We start from the raw sequence: 19,126 nt of genomic DNA, 5'->3' as shown, positions 1-19,126 counted from the left end.
TCAGTAGAATTAGACAACGCACGGATAGAGAGGCGGAATCCAATGGCTTTAACAGCTCCATCCTCCACGCACAAATAGTAAACAAACTGGCTATATACACATGTCACAAGGTAAAAGGGTAAAAGGAGCAATAACAACTACAGAAATATTTAATATTAGTGAAAAAGAACGAGTGTCCCATCTTTAAGTACCTTACATTATTGCCTTACACACTTTAATTAATAAACGCTATTCAAGGAAATTTTTTCGTCACACCAGATATCATAACTACACCAGGTATCACAATTACCTCAGCCCTTATCACCACAACTATCCCCAACCCTAACCACCACAATTACCTCAGCTCTTACATCAAATCAACCCGCGGCCAATCACCACAAGCATCTACGCCCAACCACAGGCTAACCACTACACCAACCACCATAGCAACCTCCCCCCCCACACCATCCCCCTGGTCAACCACTACACCAATCACCCAACCACAGTGCCAACCCCACCAGAACCACCACAAATGCTTCCCCCACCCATCCTTCCAGGTTGGCCAACTCATACATTTGTGTAGCATATAGGTGACTTGCTGCGGGTGTAGCCGACTTCATATTTACTAAGGCAGTTACTTACTGGGACACACATTTACTGTGGCACTGATATTTACTATGGCACTTTCATTTCGGGCGTCCTTGGTAGGATCGTCGTGTAAGGACATATTTTTCTTGCGAGTGCTTTGCCTTGCCAGCTGCCTTTAATGCACACGCCCGTGAATCTGTTGCGTAGTTAACTTGGGTCTTGAGTCGATAGCCACCACTGGCTGTGGACTGATATCTGGTCAGAGAGGTGCCCCTTAATGCTGGGTGAAGTGGCCTTGGCCCCGCCAGGATGGATAGCTTGGGCCACCAGGCCTAGTGGCCCATATTCTGCCTTATCTGCAGAACACTCTTGTGTTTCACCGCGAGCATCCACTACAAGCTGACCAGTCAGTTTAATTCATGATCAGCAACAAACCTCTCCAACAGCACTGACGAGTACACACTCTCGCTCTAGTCAAGGGTTGTTTAGGACCAGTCTTGCCTTAGCTGCCTCCTTCCTCTCTTACTCTTATGATCTTAAGCTTAGCTTCTTATATTTAACCTCAAGCATGTAAACTAATCCATAATCCCCAACAAGTACACTAATCCGTAATCCATGTGGAGGTACACTAGCCTTTAACCTCCCTGCGAACACAATAATCAGTACTTCTCCCAGCAGGTACACTAATTACTCCTCCCAGCAGGTACACTAATTACTCCTCCCAGCAGGTACACTAATTACTCCTCCCAGAAGGTACACTAATTACTCCTCCCAGCAGGTACACTAATTACTCCTCCCAGCAGATTACATTGCTCACGCGTACTCTGCACCTGCATTAATCTCTCTTACCCATAATGTACATTATTCATCAGTCATGCCCACATGTAGGTACATTACTCCTCACTGGCAGCCACATTAATCCACCGTCCCAATAAAGGACAGTAATCCCTCTCTCACCCCCAATAACACAGGGGTCTGCCACGCCACGTTATATTAATTAATTGTAATGAAATGGGCAAATAAAGGTCTCTTGCCTGTGGTATAATTAACCCCGTTACCACCACCACTCGTCTATAACAACACCTCAAAAGACACGGGATTGAATATAGACGTAAACAGGGGGAATCAATTCATTTTCCTTGGGAAATCCATAAATTATTCTCCTTATTGAATCAAACATTTATATAAATCCCCCCATGACGACCACAATAAATCCCTCCGAGATGGCAATCTGTGGGGTTTGGAGGCCATGCGGATTTTCGCCGTTTTGGCGGTTAACGAGCCCATGAGAGCTTGTACAGGGTCCATCGTGGTGGTTAATATCTATTGCGGTGATATCCTATGTAAAAGTCAAATACTTACGTGAATTCAGAAGTGAAGAGCATTTTTGGGTATAAAATATTCTATTGGTCGGAGTCGCCAGCATTCAAGAGTGAACAGCGTGTCAGGGTCACATTCTGACCCACACGACGATTTTTGGCACCGTCAGCCAGCTACACCTAGCTAAATATTTTGAAAACAAAAATGTCATGAAATAATTTTCTTTTAGTAATATACAACAATAATTCTATAATTCGGGGAAATTAACAACATTTTCTGCTATTCATATTTTGGCCGAAGTAGCATAAGAAGAGACGATCCTGTGAAAAGATGGCGGAGAGGTAGACTGGACGTGGAGAGCAGAAAGGTGGAGAGAGTGAGGGAGAGGGAAGGAAAAGGGGATAGGAAAAGAGAGAGAGGAGAGACTGGGAGAGAGAGACCCGGGCACCACTCCCCCCCCCCCTAGTCAACAAATAAAACCAAAAACCAATTAAATAACTTCGTCATAACCCAACATATTTTCCTGATATATAACAAATTCAAACTACGCGTACCAAGACATGGTACAAGTGTACCATGTCGTGGTACAGTCGGCCAGAGCGCGCATGGGAACACTCACCGCATAGGTTCGAACCCTCATGAAGGCTCCTGTGGATTTGTTCATTAATATATCACATTAAGATGATTTTTTGTGAGTAATGAAACTAACCTTCCAGCCGTCGCTCTCAGTAAAAGGAGGAGGAGGAGTCCATGATAAACTAATTCATCTTTCCTAAGAGCATCAACTAATAAACCTGTGGTGCACATATACTATCGGTCCGGCCGCCACAACTCTCACGCTCTTTAAGTGATAAATATTTGACCTGGAGGCGAGACGCGTCCTTCACCTCACCCGATATTCCAACACTACATTTTTTGACATTTTCTCGATCCTATATTTCCACAGGCTATTTAAAACCTATTTGTGATATTCAATTCCTTTAGTCACTGTTAAGCAAATTGATATGCATCTAAAGAGTCAAAATACATCCTTAAAATAATGTCACGTATTTGATGGTTTACTGATAAATAATTTATCTGGCGTCTAAGAAGCCATCGACGATGTTTAAACAAATATGAATCTAACCTATTGACATAGTTCTACGAGCTTGACTGCTTGCCAATAAGAAGAGTCAAATCTGAGGGGGCAGGGCTCTGTGGCACAGCAAGACCACAGTACAAATCGAGAAACGCTGACAAACGCTATCACTTCAGCAAGGATTCTAAATCCTCTAATCGCTTGGGAATAATTAGCTCCGGTACATCAAAAAAAATAACTGTCATCACTCAATTATTTGAGCGTTTGAAGCGCAAACTTGTGCAGTGTAGAGAAGTGAAGCCTTTTATTAGATAAATATTTAAAGAGTGTCAGTCTTTTACATCAGTCTTTTTCTTGTCAGTCTTTTTCAGTAAATCGTGGAATTTATTCACCCGCTCAAATGTAGTTTTTTCCCTTGCCCTGGAGTCCAAGATGGAGCTCATTCAAATGATAACATAACTCACTCTACAAACCAAGCTTTACTACAAATGTCTTCTTTTGTATATAAGTAAATGATAGAAATGTTTATCCATTTAATGACTTGCGGAGAAACACAATAACAACCTCATCCAATTCACTAAATCTTTTTACCTCACTTTCTCTACTGAACCAACAAGCTTCATCATGGTCATGTTTCCATGATGAGGACTTGTGATGTCTCCACATTTTGCTTCTAATCGATTAAAAATGATTTAAGTGTGTTTAAAAATATGTAGCCTTAAATCAGGCCAACTGTATTAATTGGCTCAGATTCTGCTATTCTTCTCTCGCCTTGTAATGTACAATGATACAATGCCATGTGAAGTATTACATAAATGATTTTCCTTCAGTGTGAAATGGGACAATACAATTCATAACAAATACAGAGCATACAGTCACTGTTGCCAGTTGTCATTATAATTTTGTAAAGTGAACACCTGGAACGTGGTACAATGTCAAGCAACACCCACTGAGGTCTCATTGTGCCCTCTTTAACGACACCACTCACAGGATGAGTATGGGGGGTGCCCAGTCTACCATTCACTAGATGAGTATGGGGGGGTGCCCAATCTACCATTCACTGGATGAGTATGGGGGGTGCCCAATCTACCACTCACTGAATGTGTATGGGGAGTGCCCAATCTACCATTCACTGGATGAGTATGGGGAGTACCCAGTCTACCACTCACTGGATGTGTATGTGGGTGCCCAGTCTACCACTCACTGGATGAGTATGGGGGTGCCCAATCTACCACTCTCAGGGTGAGTATGGGGTGTCTAATCTACCACTCTCAGGGTGAGTATGGGGGGCACAATTAACTAGGAACCGCTACCAACAACTATTAGAAAAGTCTTGGGTGTAATACTAGATCGATGTATCCGTCTACGCAGTACAGTCTCATATTTATGCAACCCGAATTAAAGGTGAAGCAACACTAGATCCGCCTTTTCCATCCTGTGTTAAGTCCTATCAATGATCTTACTGTTTTCAGATTATACGTTTAGTAGACTGGTAACTTTTGACAATTCCAATCATTATCCGATATTGCATTTTATTGATTCTAATTGTAAACTTGACGGGATACCCGGGCAACCCGGATATGTTTCTGTCTTCTTCTGTCTGTATGTCTCTAGCTCGCTCATTCTCCCTCCCTCTCTCTCTTCCCCTCTGTCTTGCTGTATTTTTCTGTTTGTCTTTGTTTCTGTCTTCGTGTGTGTGTGTGTGTGTGTGTGTGTGTGTGTGTGTGTGTGTGTGTGTGTGTGTGTGTGTGTGTGTGTGTGTGTGTGTGTGTGTGTGTGTCCAAACCCTATGAACAAAAGAAAGTATCAGGAAATAAAGCCCATGATGTCATTATAATTCCTTCAGCTTATTACAGGATAAGTAGGACAAGTAAAAGGCTTTTGAATTTTGGCATTATCAGCATATAATGTTTTACGACATATTACGAATTACTTTTTTTCAGAGTCGAGCCAAAGTACGAGGGGCTAAAGCCGTCATGGGGTTCGCTACCCACCCACGTTGAGCACCTTGTCCCACAGCAATCCCAGTGCAAAATTGGGTGAGGCTATCCTTACGTGTCTGGCCCCTAATTTGTTGCATATATGGCTGTGTTTTTAAATATGTGCTTAACTGTGAAGTTTTCTGTATTGTAATTTATCCCAACCACCAGGCGCCCAGTTATCACAGTACACACCTAGTTGTGCATACGGGGGTTCAGCTTCGGCTCTTTGGTCCCGCCTCTCAACTGTCAATCAACCGGTCGATGTTTTCTACAGTGTGGTGTTGTCCGACACTGACCTTCACTACTTCTCAGTGCCTCCTTCCCCATTACAAGATGGTCGTGGGCAATATCGTCAGTTCCCTATTTTAGGATTTATTATGCATACGTTGTTACATTTATCTTGCTATTTTGTTTGAGGTTGTATCTATAACAGGATATTAGTGGGTGCATCTTAATTGTTAAGTGGCCAGATGCTGGTTTTTGCATTTTTTTATGGTATGCAGGCGATGAGTCACAATAACGTGGCTAAAGTATGATGACCAGACCACACACTAGAATGTGAAGGGACGAAGACGTTTCGGTCCGTCCTGGACCATTCTCAAGTCGATTATCACAATCGACTTGAGAATGGTCCAGGACGGATCGAAACCTCGTCGTCCCTTCACATTCTAGTGTGTGGTCTGGTCATCTTTTTATAGTATCTTATTCGTTATTAGTTATTCCTATGTGGCTTGGTATTTAACAAAATTGTAACCATTTGATTTCTGTTGGAGATTATATATTATATATTACTATATAATATCTATAATGTGCAATGGATCTGTGTGTTCTGTACAAAGGTTTCAACGATCTAGTTCATATATTAGTGTTAAATCTTTGTGAAGGGTAAAATCTTGCCACCTTTCAAGGGCGAAAACTGTCAGTTTTGTAATTTACTAAATTTAAAAAGGAGATATCTCAAGGGTAGAAATAAAGAAAGATATTCTCCGTGTTTTGAACTGACTTCAAATTATTTGTATCTGTTGGTATTCTTAGTTTGTTGGTGTTTTTTGGTTTAAAATGACAGTACTCTTGGTAAGTGTGTGGTTAATAGTACCAATATGTAGTAATGGTGCCGCCAGTAAGCCACTTTTTGGACTATTTTGGACAGTCCGGAAAAAAAATAAGTTGAAAACCAAACGTAACCCTGGAAACACAAACCGAAACTGTCTCTATTTTCCGCTTGTTACAACTTGTAATAAAGTTGTTACATCTTGGCTTAACGTGTTTATGACGTATTAGAACGTTGTTACAACTTGCTATATTGGTTGTTATAACAGGTTAGGAGGTGTTAAAACTTGTTCGAACGTTGTACCAACGTCGTTGTTTCGGTGTGTGTTTGGCGGGAATATTCTTAAGCCTAGTATATCACATATGTACTATATTAGGCCTAAGATGGCTAGGTTAGGTCTTGTTAACAACGTAAATATAAAACCTATTCCGGTTCGACTAAATTCAATATTACAAAAGGTCAACTGTCTGATGATCCACCACGACGTACTTGTACTGTCAACCACCTCGGTACTACGAATACTGTCAGTGTAGGAGGCCCGGGCTGTCTCTCCTGCACCACCGGGTACAACACTATAGCCGGGCTGTTAGAGGATGACACCAGACCATACTGGCCTCGACGTCTTCCAAGAAGTGTCACGCTTTTCCTCTCCGTTTAACTGCATATTTTTGTTTTAACGCATACATTACATGTTATTCTAATCTTGCTTTCACAATTGTCATACATTAACCTGTTCATTATAAACACACAACTGTCGTTGGGGCAAACACGACCTTATAGATGCCACACCTCGAACAAAAGTGAACAAAGTGGTACTGTAAACAAAACCACGAACTTAAAAATACTGACAAATAAACTGTTTTTTTTTTTTTTGAAAACTCTTATGATATCCAGTGCAGTGATATTCCAGCGTGTTATTCCACGTTCATGCCGCTTAAAATCTTCCGCATTAACGTCCATCTCTCCTGTAACTGACCGTAGATACGTGAGGCTCTCTGAGGTCTCTCAACACGCAGTTAATATCAGCAAGACACGTAATACCATTTCTGAATTCATTATGTGTATCCCAGGCGTCAGTGTCCGCACTATGAATCGAGGTTAGCAATATAGCCTTTTATCGAGTTTATTTACCTCGAGTAAATTTTATTTTATAGAGTTTAATTAAAATAAAAATTATTATCACATTTAGATACATCTGCATTTGTGCAGCTACCCTACACTATATGAAGGGGAGTACAGCGTGTCAAAAAGCTAGCTATGTGATGCTAAAAATCCCCATTACACAGGCTGGTTAGTCATACAGAGGCATGTGATCAGTAGCCTACACTGGCAAATTTTGAGTGCAATATGAGGATATCCTCAAGAACACGAGAGTGAATAAAGTAATAACAAAGCTCCAGGTACCTCAGTCCAACGGGTCTGAAAGGTCTAATAACTGGGCATTCGGTGATGTAATGTGGGAGATCATGCCGCAGTTCCTGCTCACAGAGTTTGCACCTGGAGTGCTCAGGATTGGGAGATCCGTCACCTGTAGCCACCTGCTACAGGTAACGGTAACCCAACCTGATCCTGGCAACCACTGTGTCGCACAGTCTGGTGGACGTTTTGTGCTGTCCATAGATATAGGTTTCAGATCTGAAAAAAATCATAGCTTTTTATACTGGTGCTTTCAGGTCGTTGGGAGTCAGTAATTTCTCTCCTATCAGACCCGAGTGTTTGGAACAATATAGTCTTGACAGCAGAGATGGGGATACCTAGATCTCAAGACGTGTGAGATGAGGGGGAGAGGTTGACGAACACGACCCTTGCGAAGGAGACCACCACACCTCCAGTCAGTGACCGGTCGTCTAAGGGGTGGGAAGGGACCCTGGTCAGGAAGCTCCACCACAGTCAGGGGCCAACAGGGGATTGGCACGCGAGGTGTTGCTCTATCCCCTTTATCATGCTCACCACCTCTGCAGAGCCTCCCTCCTCCCTCTGCTCTTCCTCCTCCTCTTCCCCTGCTGCTGTCGTCCCCCCCCACCCACGTCCCCCTGCACCTGTCGTCCCCCCCCCCCCACCCACGTCCCCCGGCATCTGTCGTCTCCCTGCTGCTGCCGTCCCCCTGCATCTGTCATCCCCCCACCCACGTCCCCCTGCTGCTGTCGTCCCCCCACCCACGTCCCCCTGCACCTTTCGTCCCCCCACCCACGTCCCCCTGCTGCTCTTCCTGCTGCCAACGACGCCAATGATCCTTCAAGTGTTGGTACCTGACCATCGGGTCCCTGGAGTTAGCTGTGGTAGACAGCTGAGACCACATACATTATGCCGCCATCCATGTTCACCTCGCGCTCTCTGTTCCATGGGACGCTCCAGCGTCATCCTCTGCGTGACCAGTGACGTATGCAAGAGCTGGTCCCTGGACCTCCCAGAATTAATGTTGTGCAGGTACTTTCCTGGCATCAAACACTGCACCTGATTCACATCTTAACGTTTCCTTTCTTGGACCATTCCTCCGTGTCTAGCACTGAACTACCAGTCAATACTGGTATAAAGTTGGACTGGGAACGGTCTTGGATTTTGCTCCCATACTTCAGTGTTTCTAACAGTACTTTTTGATGCTGAACTGTCGACCATATTCCTAGCGATGAGTAATTTGTACACTCTAGTATTGCAAGCTTAACATCTATAGTCAAAGTGTACCACATAAACTAGCAGCGTGTAAGCGTGTAATAATGTCCACCCCCCCCCCCTCCCCCTCCCGTACGGATACTGCAAATATTAGTTAACATTACCCAAGTGCAGCAACAACCATTACAGTTTGTCGAGTCCCAGAGCATGTTAACATACTGGGGACAAGGGTCCCACGGGGTAGCTAGCACTCCTGCCAATTAACTCTACGTACTTTATAGCGAGATTCACGCAGAGATTAACGGCCTTGAGACACCTTCGAGGGACCAAACGAGCTCCGAGAGGGTCACTGGCCATTTGCCAATCCCTGCAACACATCTAACATGCAAGATGTTGAGAAACAGATCTTGAGACTGCTTGGTATTGGTTGCGCGAGACCGACTCATAGCTATTGCCTCATTAGAGAAACACTCATACTCTGTGGTGCGTCTCTCGCCCCACTGAGTGCAGCCACTGCTCGCCACGTGTCCTACACTGGGCGACCTTTAGTATACATATGTGGGTGAGAGTCGGACATGACCGAGACATACCTGGGGGGTTCTTGGTGCTTGAGGCTCGTGGGGGCCGCCAGTGGTCAGCGCTACACCACACAACCCGTGTACATGCTCATGCCCATCACCATCTGGCTCACCATGTCCTTAAAACTTCTGCAGCCTCAAGTCCACCCAAATTTTAAAGTTTTTTGTTTTTTGCACTTCATCACTATATATGTACAGTTGACTGTCCTCTCTAGGTATGTTAAATCTTAAATGAGTAAAGACCCAAATTGACACTTACCTGAGGTAGGGGCTCTCCGTTCGGTGCCTCGAGGGGCGGTGCGGGCTGGGGCGGGGAGTAGCGGTAGTGAGGGGGCCGGACTGGCTGTCCCGTGGGCGCCTCCAGTGACCGCACTAGTGACGCCATGTCTGTCCGCCCGTCCGCAGACCGACAGATGTTGCAGAGAGAGTCGTATCTCCGGCTCTGCTCCAGGGCCTGCGGGGGAGGGAGGTCACGGATTGTTATGTGCTGCTGGGAGAGCCAGGGTTACGGAGGGGCGGGGGCGGGGGCGAGGTGTGAGGAGATGATGGCAGGTGCTGAAGAGAAATTGCGAGGCCCGGACGAGCCCCTGGGAGAATGTGCAGGGACGGCGAGTGGAGGCCCTCATAATGACTGACAATGAAAGGGTGCTTGTGAGGAATATTGATGAGGGAGTCTGTTGACCAAGTGAGGGAGTCTGTTGACCAAGTGAGGAGGATCTGCTGAGAAATATATGAGAGGGAATCTGGTCAAAAAGTTGAAAGAGTGAAAGGAAATTATGAGGAGAAAGCACTAAGCTAATATCACAATGCAACACTAGGAAAGAATATGAGGACAAGGAGCTGGGATATGAAGAAAGGATGCAGGAATGAGAAAGATGATGATATGAACTAAGAATAAAGGATAAACATAAAAATAACCAAAGAAACTGTTGAATGTCTGCTGGTCCACGCCAGGAAACTCCTGTTTAATCCCAACCAAACTCATTCACACTAGTCTAACCATCTCTTCAAACCGTCCAGAGATCCCTATAGCCAACTATGTTACCAGGTAATTGGTTCCCTTAATCAACAATCCAATTTCCAAACCAAAACGTACTAAAGTCTTTTCTGAATTTAAACTTTGGCATTTTGTATCCATTATTCTGTTTTGAGTTGAAATCATTTTAAAGACCTGAATACAAAGGGGGAAATCATCCCCCTAAGGTATATGCTTTCTTCTGCAAGCTTCAATAATATCACCCCTTTGCTCTGCCTCCTTAGAGACTGTAAATTAGGCTTCCTTAATACTTCCTCATAATGGAGGTCCTACGTCCCGCTAATTAACTTCAGTAATTTTTATCTTTTCAGGTGAAATGATGTTATTTCAGGAGCACGGTGACCAAACACGTGCATCATCTTAATTAGGCCTAGCAGGGGCAAGATATGTATTCTTGTATCTTACACGCTTTATTCCATAGTGATTCGTAGGTCCGGGTCGTGCACAGGGACCCCCATGGTCTCCCAGGTCGTGCACAGGGCCCCCCATGGTCTGCCAGGTCGTGCACAGGGACCCCCATGGTCTCCCAGGTCGTGCACAGGGACCCCCATGGTCTCCCAGGTCGTAATGTGGCGGTGACCTCGTTAACGGCGATCTCGTTCAGAGGCGGACATCTTGTTAATAATGACCTCGTTCAGAGGTGGGCACCTCGTTAACGGCGACCTGGTCCAGAGGATGCGACTTCGTTAAACAGGGTGACAGATAAACAACCCATCATCCTGCTTATATAGTGGCTTTGGGTGTTTTTGTAAATATGTGGACTGTCGTACATACATAGACGTAATGAACAATTGTAGAATTTAGTACTATTAACTTTACAGTCCTAAACAATAAAGCTAAAAATCAAGCTTATATATTCCTAGGCCTAGTATAGCACATATATGTACTATATTAGGACTCAAATAGCGTGTAAGCCTAGGAAGATAAAGTTTGGCTACGTTTTTCTTTGCAACATCAGTACAAAAGCTTTTCCGACAGAACAAATCCACAAGGGCTGTGACGAGGATTCGAACCTGCGTCTAGGAGCCTCCCAGACACTGCCTTAATCGACTGAGCTACGACAGGGTTAAAAAAAAAGAGTTGAAACCGAAGTTCTACTGAACTGACTGGATCCCGTAGCCTCTCCGAGGCACAAACCAGGATTTTACACAACTCCCCCCTGCACCCGAGCTATGTCAACAGGCCGTTCTCCCTCTTCGCCCTTTTTTCAAACCGGAAAAAAGCTTTTCCTGTCTGACCAAATTCAGTACCGATTTCTACTTTCGTATTGCCTTTTACTTCAAGGTATGTACGATGGTCGTCATCGTTACTGTAACTACTACCTAAACAGGAGGATGAGCCGAGATATTAGGATATCGTAACCCAACAGTTGGGTAATTACCGAGGATGGCAGACAAAGATGGCGACTCGTTAAACAATAATCAAGTTAGAAATGAAAGCATCGATAAAATAGCATAGTGATGGACAGGGCCAGGGTGATGGAGAGGGTCCAGGATGATGGAGAGGGTTCAGGGTGATGGAGCAGGTGGAGGAGGTCGACAGGGACAGGAGCAGGTGGAGTAGGTCGACAGGGACAGAAGCAGGTGGAGTAGGTCGACAGGGACAGGAGCAGGTGGAGGAGGTCGACAGGGACAGGAGCAGGTGGAGGAGGTCGACAGGGACAGGAGCAGGTGGAGGAGGTCGACAGGGACAGGAGCAGGTGGAGGAGGTCGACAGGGACAGGAGCAGGTGGAGGAGATGGACGTGGACTTAGGGTAGCAGGAGAGGGGGTCGACCTGGCCAGATAAAAGTCAATAACGCAGCCAGCGAGAGGAAGCAGTAGACTACAGGGACTACACTCACTACACTACACTCACATATATTGTGTATCCCAAACAAAATCTAAATCTATCTAAATTACGTAAATGTAAAATATTCCACACTCCCCTGAATAAAAATCCAATTCCTCACAAAGTGGATACACACACACATATATATATATATATATATATATATATATATATATATATATATATATATATATATATATATATATATATATATATATTATATATATAAATATTTTTGGCCCTTTGGGGTTCAGGATTATGCATCCAAAATCCTATGGAGGATTTGGAGGGAAGAAGAGGTTGTTGGAGGCGAAGAGGTACCACAACAGACCTGTTGGGTACATCGCCTTTATATCTGCACCGCGGGGCAGAGACCCACACTCCGGCCCAGCAGCGTGTCACTGATGCCTCCTATTAGCGTTACGAGTCAAAAACATAACATAACTTTTGACTAAGAAGCATTGTTGATGCGCGTAATTGTGTTCCTGGACAGTATGAGGAATGTATGTCCCGAGAACGGCTCATGCTTGGAGAGTGCGATCGTTTTAGTTGCCGCTGAGGAAGAGTATGATCAAAATTCCCTGCTATCTTATAACACTCAATAACATGATAAAGTATTCCTATAATATCAACAAATGAAAAGCTCGTACGTGATTTGTGCGCTACGGAAGGTACCAAAGATTCTGGGCGACACATTCTCTCTAGTTAAAGCGTTCATAGAAAACTGAGACCATCAAAGAAAATGTTGTATATATGTTGGTAAACTTTAGGAATTGTGGAATTCATGTCTAATTTGTTTTTAATGTGTTAACCTGTATATTATAATGTGCTGGGATAAGCCAGGAGGCTCGTACATGGTCTGTAGTAGACAAGCCAACCAAATACAACTATGCTTACCTGACTAGCAACGGGTTTAAAAAAACACAGGTCATTCTCAATGCATTCGGACGCATGACCTATATTTTCCTGGCCAGCACACCATGACGCGTTAACATTACTAACACAAACCTGGCCAGCAACACATTCACCACCGGCAACACACACCTCCCCCCCACCCCAACACAAACAGATCTACAGCCCAGCACCGGGTCTACATCCCAGTAAACACAAGCAACACTGACCTTAGCAGCAACGATGTCGGCTCCCTGCAGGATACAGTCGGCCACAATGCTGCTCACGTCAAGGTAGACCGTCTCCAGCTCCTGCAACACACACACATAACTGATGATATACTGTCTCATTGGATGACGGGTTAATGCAATAACAAATAGGTAATATTAACCATAGTCCGGGACACGAAGCCTGTTTGGTTTATCGAAGTCCCATCCCCCCACGCCAAAGAAAACTACCAACATTCCCCAGGATCCAACCCACAACAGTTGCCTGTACCGAGAAGGCAGGAATTCAACGGGACTCCTGGTTCAACCTTAACGACGAGCGGACGTCTGGCAGCCCGTCCTCCAAACGAAGACCCAAAAGTGATTCGATGTACACGCATGGAATGAATTCCCCATTTATGAATGAAAAACGGTGTACACACGACTCACAAGTGATTTCGTTCGAACACTTCCGGAACAAGTGCTTCATTGACGAATTTGTTCGAACCACAACGCTCTTCACCCACATTCTACAAATACAAATAATCGCCAACAGAACCTAAACACCTAACCTAACCTACCCTATGCCTATATATGCACAATATGCTAATATAATATTAATTTATATTTGAGAAAATTCCCGTTTTGAATGAACAGTATATAAATGTTTATGAATGCGTCAGTGGGGTCGACCGTTGGATGTAATGGGCTTGAGTCGAGGACGGGTTGCGTCTGGACACCTCCTCCGCTTGGGAGCCGCCGGATCACGTTCTGTTTTCGTGTTTTGGATTTGATATTGCCGTTTGGCATCCGTATTTAACGGTCCAGTTAAATACGGCTGGCTTCTGCTTCGTCGTTGTACGACGCCTGACGCACATATATCGCCTTGGGTCACGGGATTTATTGGTAAATTTTAGAGTTGGTAGATTTTTTGACGTGTTCTGGCTGGTTATCCCGGCGGGGTGACGGTGTCCGGCGCCGGCTTGGCCGAGAGGTACCGGGAGTTGGTGGGTCTTGATGGGCTCCAGGTGTGCCCTCGGCCGTGGTGGGCGGCTGGCTTCTGTTCTGCCGGAGGGTACTGGCGGATGACTTTTGCGTTTTAGCTGGGGGCCGAGTTTTTGGTTTTGCTACCCAGTATTCTCTGTGTGGGGCGGGGCCGGTGCTCGTCACCCTGAGGGACTCCTGGGGCTCCACAATCATCTGCCTGTCTGCGTTTCTTTGCCGCGAGCCATATTAGTTTTCAATGATTGGCATCACTTATTTCGCGATTAGGCTTGGCGTTTCATTTTCCCGGGCTTCGCGATTAACCCTTCACAGGTACGCCGGGACGCATCCGATCCCACGATCGTCGTCGCCCCTAAATCAACAACAACAGGAATACAACTAATGGTTGAAAAAAATGTGAAAACATTCGATTTGCAATCATCTCAGCAAATCAACATACATTATATTAAGTTATAATGAACCATAAACATTCACTGGTTATAAATCAGTGAACATTTCATGAGCACCGTTCCACGTCACATGAGTGTTTTGTGTGAGGACTGAGCATGTGTTTGTTTGGCCTGGGGTGGTGGGTGAGGCAAGGGAAGGCAACTATCGGGACAAAGCGCTAAGCCATCACGACTATATAGCACTTGGAAGGAATCAGGATAAGAATTTTGGGATGGGACGGGGGAAAGGAATGGTACCAAACCACTTGGACGGTCGGGGATTAAACGCCGACCTGCATGAATCGAGACCGTCTCTCTACCGTCCAGTCATCAGTCAATCCCTCCTCTCTCCAGATCATCTTCATTCTCTCCATCTCTACTCTCACTCGCTCTCACACGTACATCTGCTTCTCCTCATCACTCTCATGGCCGATACTGTCCTCTGGATGTAGTCAAACCCTCTTGACCCGGTTTAAACCGCAAAATCCACTCGAACCCGGACTGGTCATTAATTCCGGGACCTTGACCACACCAGCGTGCTCGCCCCCCCCCTCATTATCCCAAACCATCAGCTGTCAGTCACGAAGTTGACTAGAACAATAGACACCCTTACACTTCTTACACAATAACAAAAGAAAAGTGTTACAAAGGAATTGTTGGAAACCTACCAGCAGAAATTTGATTTAAAAACCTCTTTGGGATTACAGCAACATTCAGCGATGATTTCAAGCGTTTTTACTCATGAAAGCACATGACAAATATATTTTATATAATAATCAATGGATTTCACAGACTTTGAGCGCAGGAGAGGTGGCTTTTGGTCTTCTAGCGTGGCATGCCTTATCTCTCCAGTGACTGCTCACCCCCGCTTATATTTCAGAGACTTATCTTTTGATCACACTAGTTACTGCTTCCTCGCCGTCTCTCTCTCTCTCTCTTCTTGTCTCGAACATCACAGGTCGTCGTTGTCCACGTCTCTGCTTCTCCCTCATTATCACATGTTGTCACTTCTTCAGTTGGCTTGCATCTCCTCCGACCATCTTGATCCAGTAAAACTACTTTTGCAGTGATTTCACGATTCTTCATAGTTTTTCGCAATTTTCATCGTCTTTCACTGTATTTCAACCAATCAAATTGTACCAAGTTCTTTCAACTTCTTTCATAGTCTTTCAGTGTTTCATAGCCTATTTGGCGCCCTGCATCGTAAGTAAATTTTCTTAATCAGCTATTTTTAACTTTCTTTGTGGCTTACCCTAAAGGTAATCCTTTCACCTCAGCTGGTCAAAACATGGCCAGCTGTTGACTTCTCCACCAGTCCATCCTCGCTTCTCTTTTTCCACAAATTTTCGCGCAGGTTCTCAATTCTTCATTCTCACTGATACCACACCTTTATTCTCTCGTATATGCCTCCAATATATATCGTTATTAATACAGTGCACCACTACAAAGTAAACAAAATCTCTGAAACTTTAATCCTATTTCATGAGCCTTCCCTAATTTTATCTCCCTCAACCACGGGTGTTACTTCCTCTTTCCCTGTTCTCCTTACTTTTCCCTTCCATCCTTCCCTCTCTTCCTTCTTCCTTTCCTCCAGTTCTCCCATTCCCTTCCCCCTTCCAAATACCTCAACGTTCCGATCTCACTCAAAGGGTCCTTTTCTTTGACCCTTCCTCCTTTTAATATGGCTTTACCTGTTATCATGTCAGGGTCCCAAGTTAACCAGGTCATATGTAGCACTCTCAAGTCCTCTCATGAAGAGGTCAAGTGGCTAGTTTGCTTATTGTGTTTGCAAGAGGTAAAATCGCATCTCTTTGATTTAAGAGAACACAAAAGTAGTTCGTGTATTTAGGTTCGTGTATTTATCTCAGAGATAAAAAGAGCTTGCCTTAATCGCTAGTGTATCAACTAATACTATCAACCACCTGCTCCTGGTGGGAATATCAGAATTTCAGCTCATTGATACTGTAATTCGAACATAAGTGTGTGTACTCGCTAGCTAGGTATACATTATCAGGTTCCAGAGCCCCGACAGCTATGTACTGGGCAATTTGTCAATGCAGAAATAAGCTTCATCTCTTGGACCCCATCCTTTGAGCTGTCGGTTGTCTAATGCAATGATTTCAGACAAAAGTTTTGTTCGAAATCGTTGATGTAGTTGCCTTCTACTACCTCTTGGTCTCTTCCATTTCGTTTTTCAAATACTTTTACACTAAAAAAAAAAATCCTCACATCTATTTAGTTTAACTCTGTCTACCTTCCTTTCATTTTCACTCATCCAACTTATATTTTGTCAACATTATGTGTGTCTGTTAGTTGGTTCGTCTTCAAGTACTTGTGTGTGTGAGAGTTTGTGTGTGTGTGCGTGTGTGTGTGTGTGTGTGTGTGTGTGTGTGTGTGTGTGTGTGTGTGTGTGTGTGTGTGTGTGTGTGTAGCATTATCAACACCTTCATACATACCATAATGTACTTCCAAATCCCTCATTCAGTAATATAAAACACGTTAGTGCCACACAGGACTGTTCATTAGTCCTACTCGATTGAATTTAATTACAAAGAGGAAACGGAGGGAGAACTCTGAAGGGAGTCATTTGAATAATTACATAATTGTCTTCAATAATTTGTAAACCTCAATCATGTTCCCCGCTTTCTGTCAATACTGAAAATGTAAATTCGGCTTTCTTAATTTCTCTTTATTAAGTTATAATCCCTGGGATTTACTCGACCATACTCCTGTGTGGGAGAATGTGTCACGGCCCTAGATAAGGAGTCGGCAGCGTTCAAGACATCTTTCCTAAGCTGTCTAAGGCAAATATAAAGGCAAAGTTTGAGGGCAATAATTTTCTATACTCTGTACTCTTCTCTCTACTTCTCTCTTTCTATAGTACTTTTCAGAGTACTATAGTACTCTGTACTATACTTTTCTATACGTTCTATACTCTGGAGGCATCAGCATGTAGCAAACAACACTTACCATCCAGGAACAAAGACTGGATTAATATCCAGTATTAGTTGATTAATATCAACTGGAAACAAGGGTAAAAATGACAGGGAGAGGGGAGAGGGGGGAAGGGGTCGAGCACAAGGAGCAATAATATGATTATTGATCAAAAGCAGAACCCGACCCGTCTTCCAGGATGAGGATCCGTCTCAGTCAATTTGGTTTGAACCGCTAAGTTGTACGTAATCCAGGACGTTACGATAAAAAAAATCGTTGCTGGGTCGAGCTGTAGTGTACTCCAATCAGCAGCGAGCCTGAGGCCACCAGCTAATTGTGAGAGCAAGCAACAATGACGTCATGGAATTGGTGTGTGTGTGTGTGTGTAAACGGTGACGTCACCACCCGCTGGTATACAAGCTCCAGTCGCCAGTGGAAAGTTAAGAGAGTAAAACTTCAGTCACAGCCCCGCTCCTGTGCCAGGTAAGTCCACTACGGGCTCACCATAGCCCGTGCTGGTTCTAACCTTTTGTTTCGTGTAGCTGAATCTAAAACAACAACAGTGGCCAGTAGTCAGACGGTGGTTGGCCGTCACTAGCAATACAGTACAAGGCAGTGCTATTTTGCAGTGGCACATGCAGTGCCAAGATATTTAATTCAGTGACTGTAAATACAAAGATAGTTTGCAAGACAATCGACTTGAGAATGGTCCAGGACGGACCGAAACGTCGTCGTCCCTTCACTTTCTGGTGTGTGGTCTGGTCAACATACTTCAGCCATGTTATTGTGACTCTTCGTCTGCATAGTTTGCAAGTGAACATATAATATAGTCTTGAGGACAGATCAAGCCCGTTTTCAGCATCATTTGCTCCAGCTTATGTAGACAAGCTCGGCGTGCTAATTCATTTAGCCCCCACCACGCTCATAGAAGATCCATGTCCAAATAACTAGTCTTCTGTATATCTTAAATATGAGTTACCTTTAGTGACTTCATAGCGGCTTCAGAGTATTTATTCTGTTGTAGAATTGCACTTTGTCTGGGGAAGCCACTCGCAGCCAGTACTGGGGAGTGACTTGCTCGGTACTTTCCTTCACTTGTAAAATTTGTTTTGAGTGAAAGTTCTTATCCGGAGACGGAATTAGTCGCCGTTGTCTGAGTTTATTGAGATAATCCTGGATTACTTAATTCCAGTTAATTAATTCCGCAGATACAAGTATAGTGCTGTTAAGAATTCTTGTTAGAGGCAATGAAGAAGGAGAATTCTTGTTAGAGAAAGCTCAGGAGCAACCCCAATTAGAAATTTATTTGTCTATTTATATTATTCCCAACTATATTATTACACATCTTGGCACTGTAAGAAAGTGAGGGAGGCGTGTATCATTGTCTAGAGTTGTGATTATTCACATACATTGATATGTATCTGAGTTGGTTGAGGTACCCTCCCTTATGTTCTTCAAGGGGCAGCAGTTTAGGTAGACTCATATTATAGCTAGAACTATATCATATATATCTACTGATTTATATATAAACTGTGAATATTTCACACAACTTATTTAGATTACAACCAGCACACAATCTGATGTGTATGTTTTCACTTACTTCTTCCCCAT

At 44.1% G+C, this 19,126-nt stretch overlaps 1 protein-coding gene across 14 annotated transcripts in view; it reads right to left on the bottom strand.

The window, feature by feature from the left end:
- The window catches only part of Stacl (Stac-like), a 723,254-nt gene that overhangs the window by 291,359 nt on the left and 412,769 nt on the right, over positions 1-19,126 (bottom strand). For all 14 annotated transcript variants that reach the window (XM_069332474.1, XM_069332482.1, XM_069332475.1 and 11 more), the window contains 2 exons: positions 13,173-13,253; positions 9,446-9,640 (listed from right to left, as the gene is read on the bottom strand). In XM_069332474.1, coding sequence (XP_069188575.1) covers positions 9,446-9,640; positions 13,173-13,253 — 276 coding nt within the window. The remainder of the gene's footprint in view (positions 1-9,445; positions 9,641-13,172; positions 13,254-19,126) is intronic.

This window comes from Procambarus clarkii, chromosome 27, assembly GCF_040958095.1.
Source record: "Procambarus clarkii isolate CNS0578487 chromosome 27, FALCON_Pclarkii_2.0, whole genome shotgun sequence".
NCBI lineage: Eukaryota > Metazoa > Arthropoda > Malacostraca > Decapoda > Cambaridae > Procambarus > Procambarus clarkii.
The sequence above is the reverse complement of the archived record's forward strand: the minus strand, read 5'-3'. Positions and strand labels throughout refer to the sequence as shown.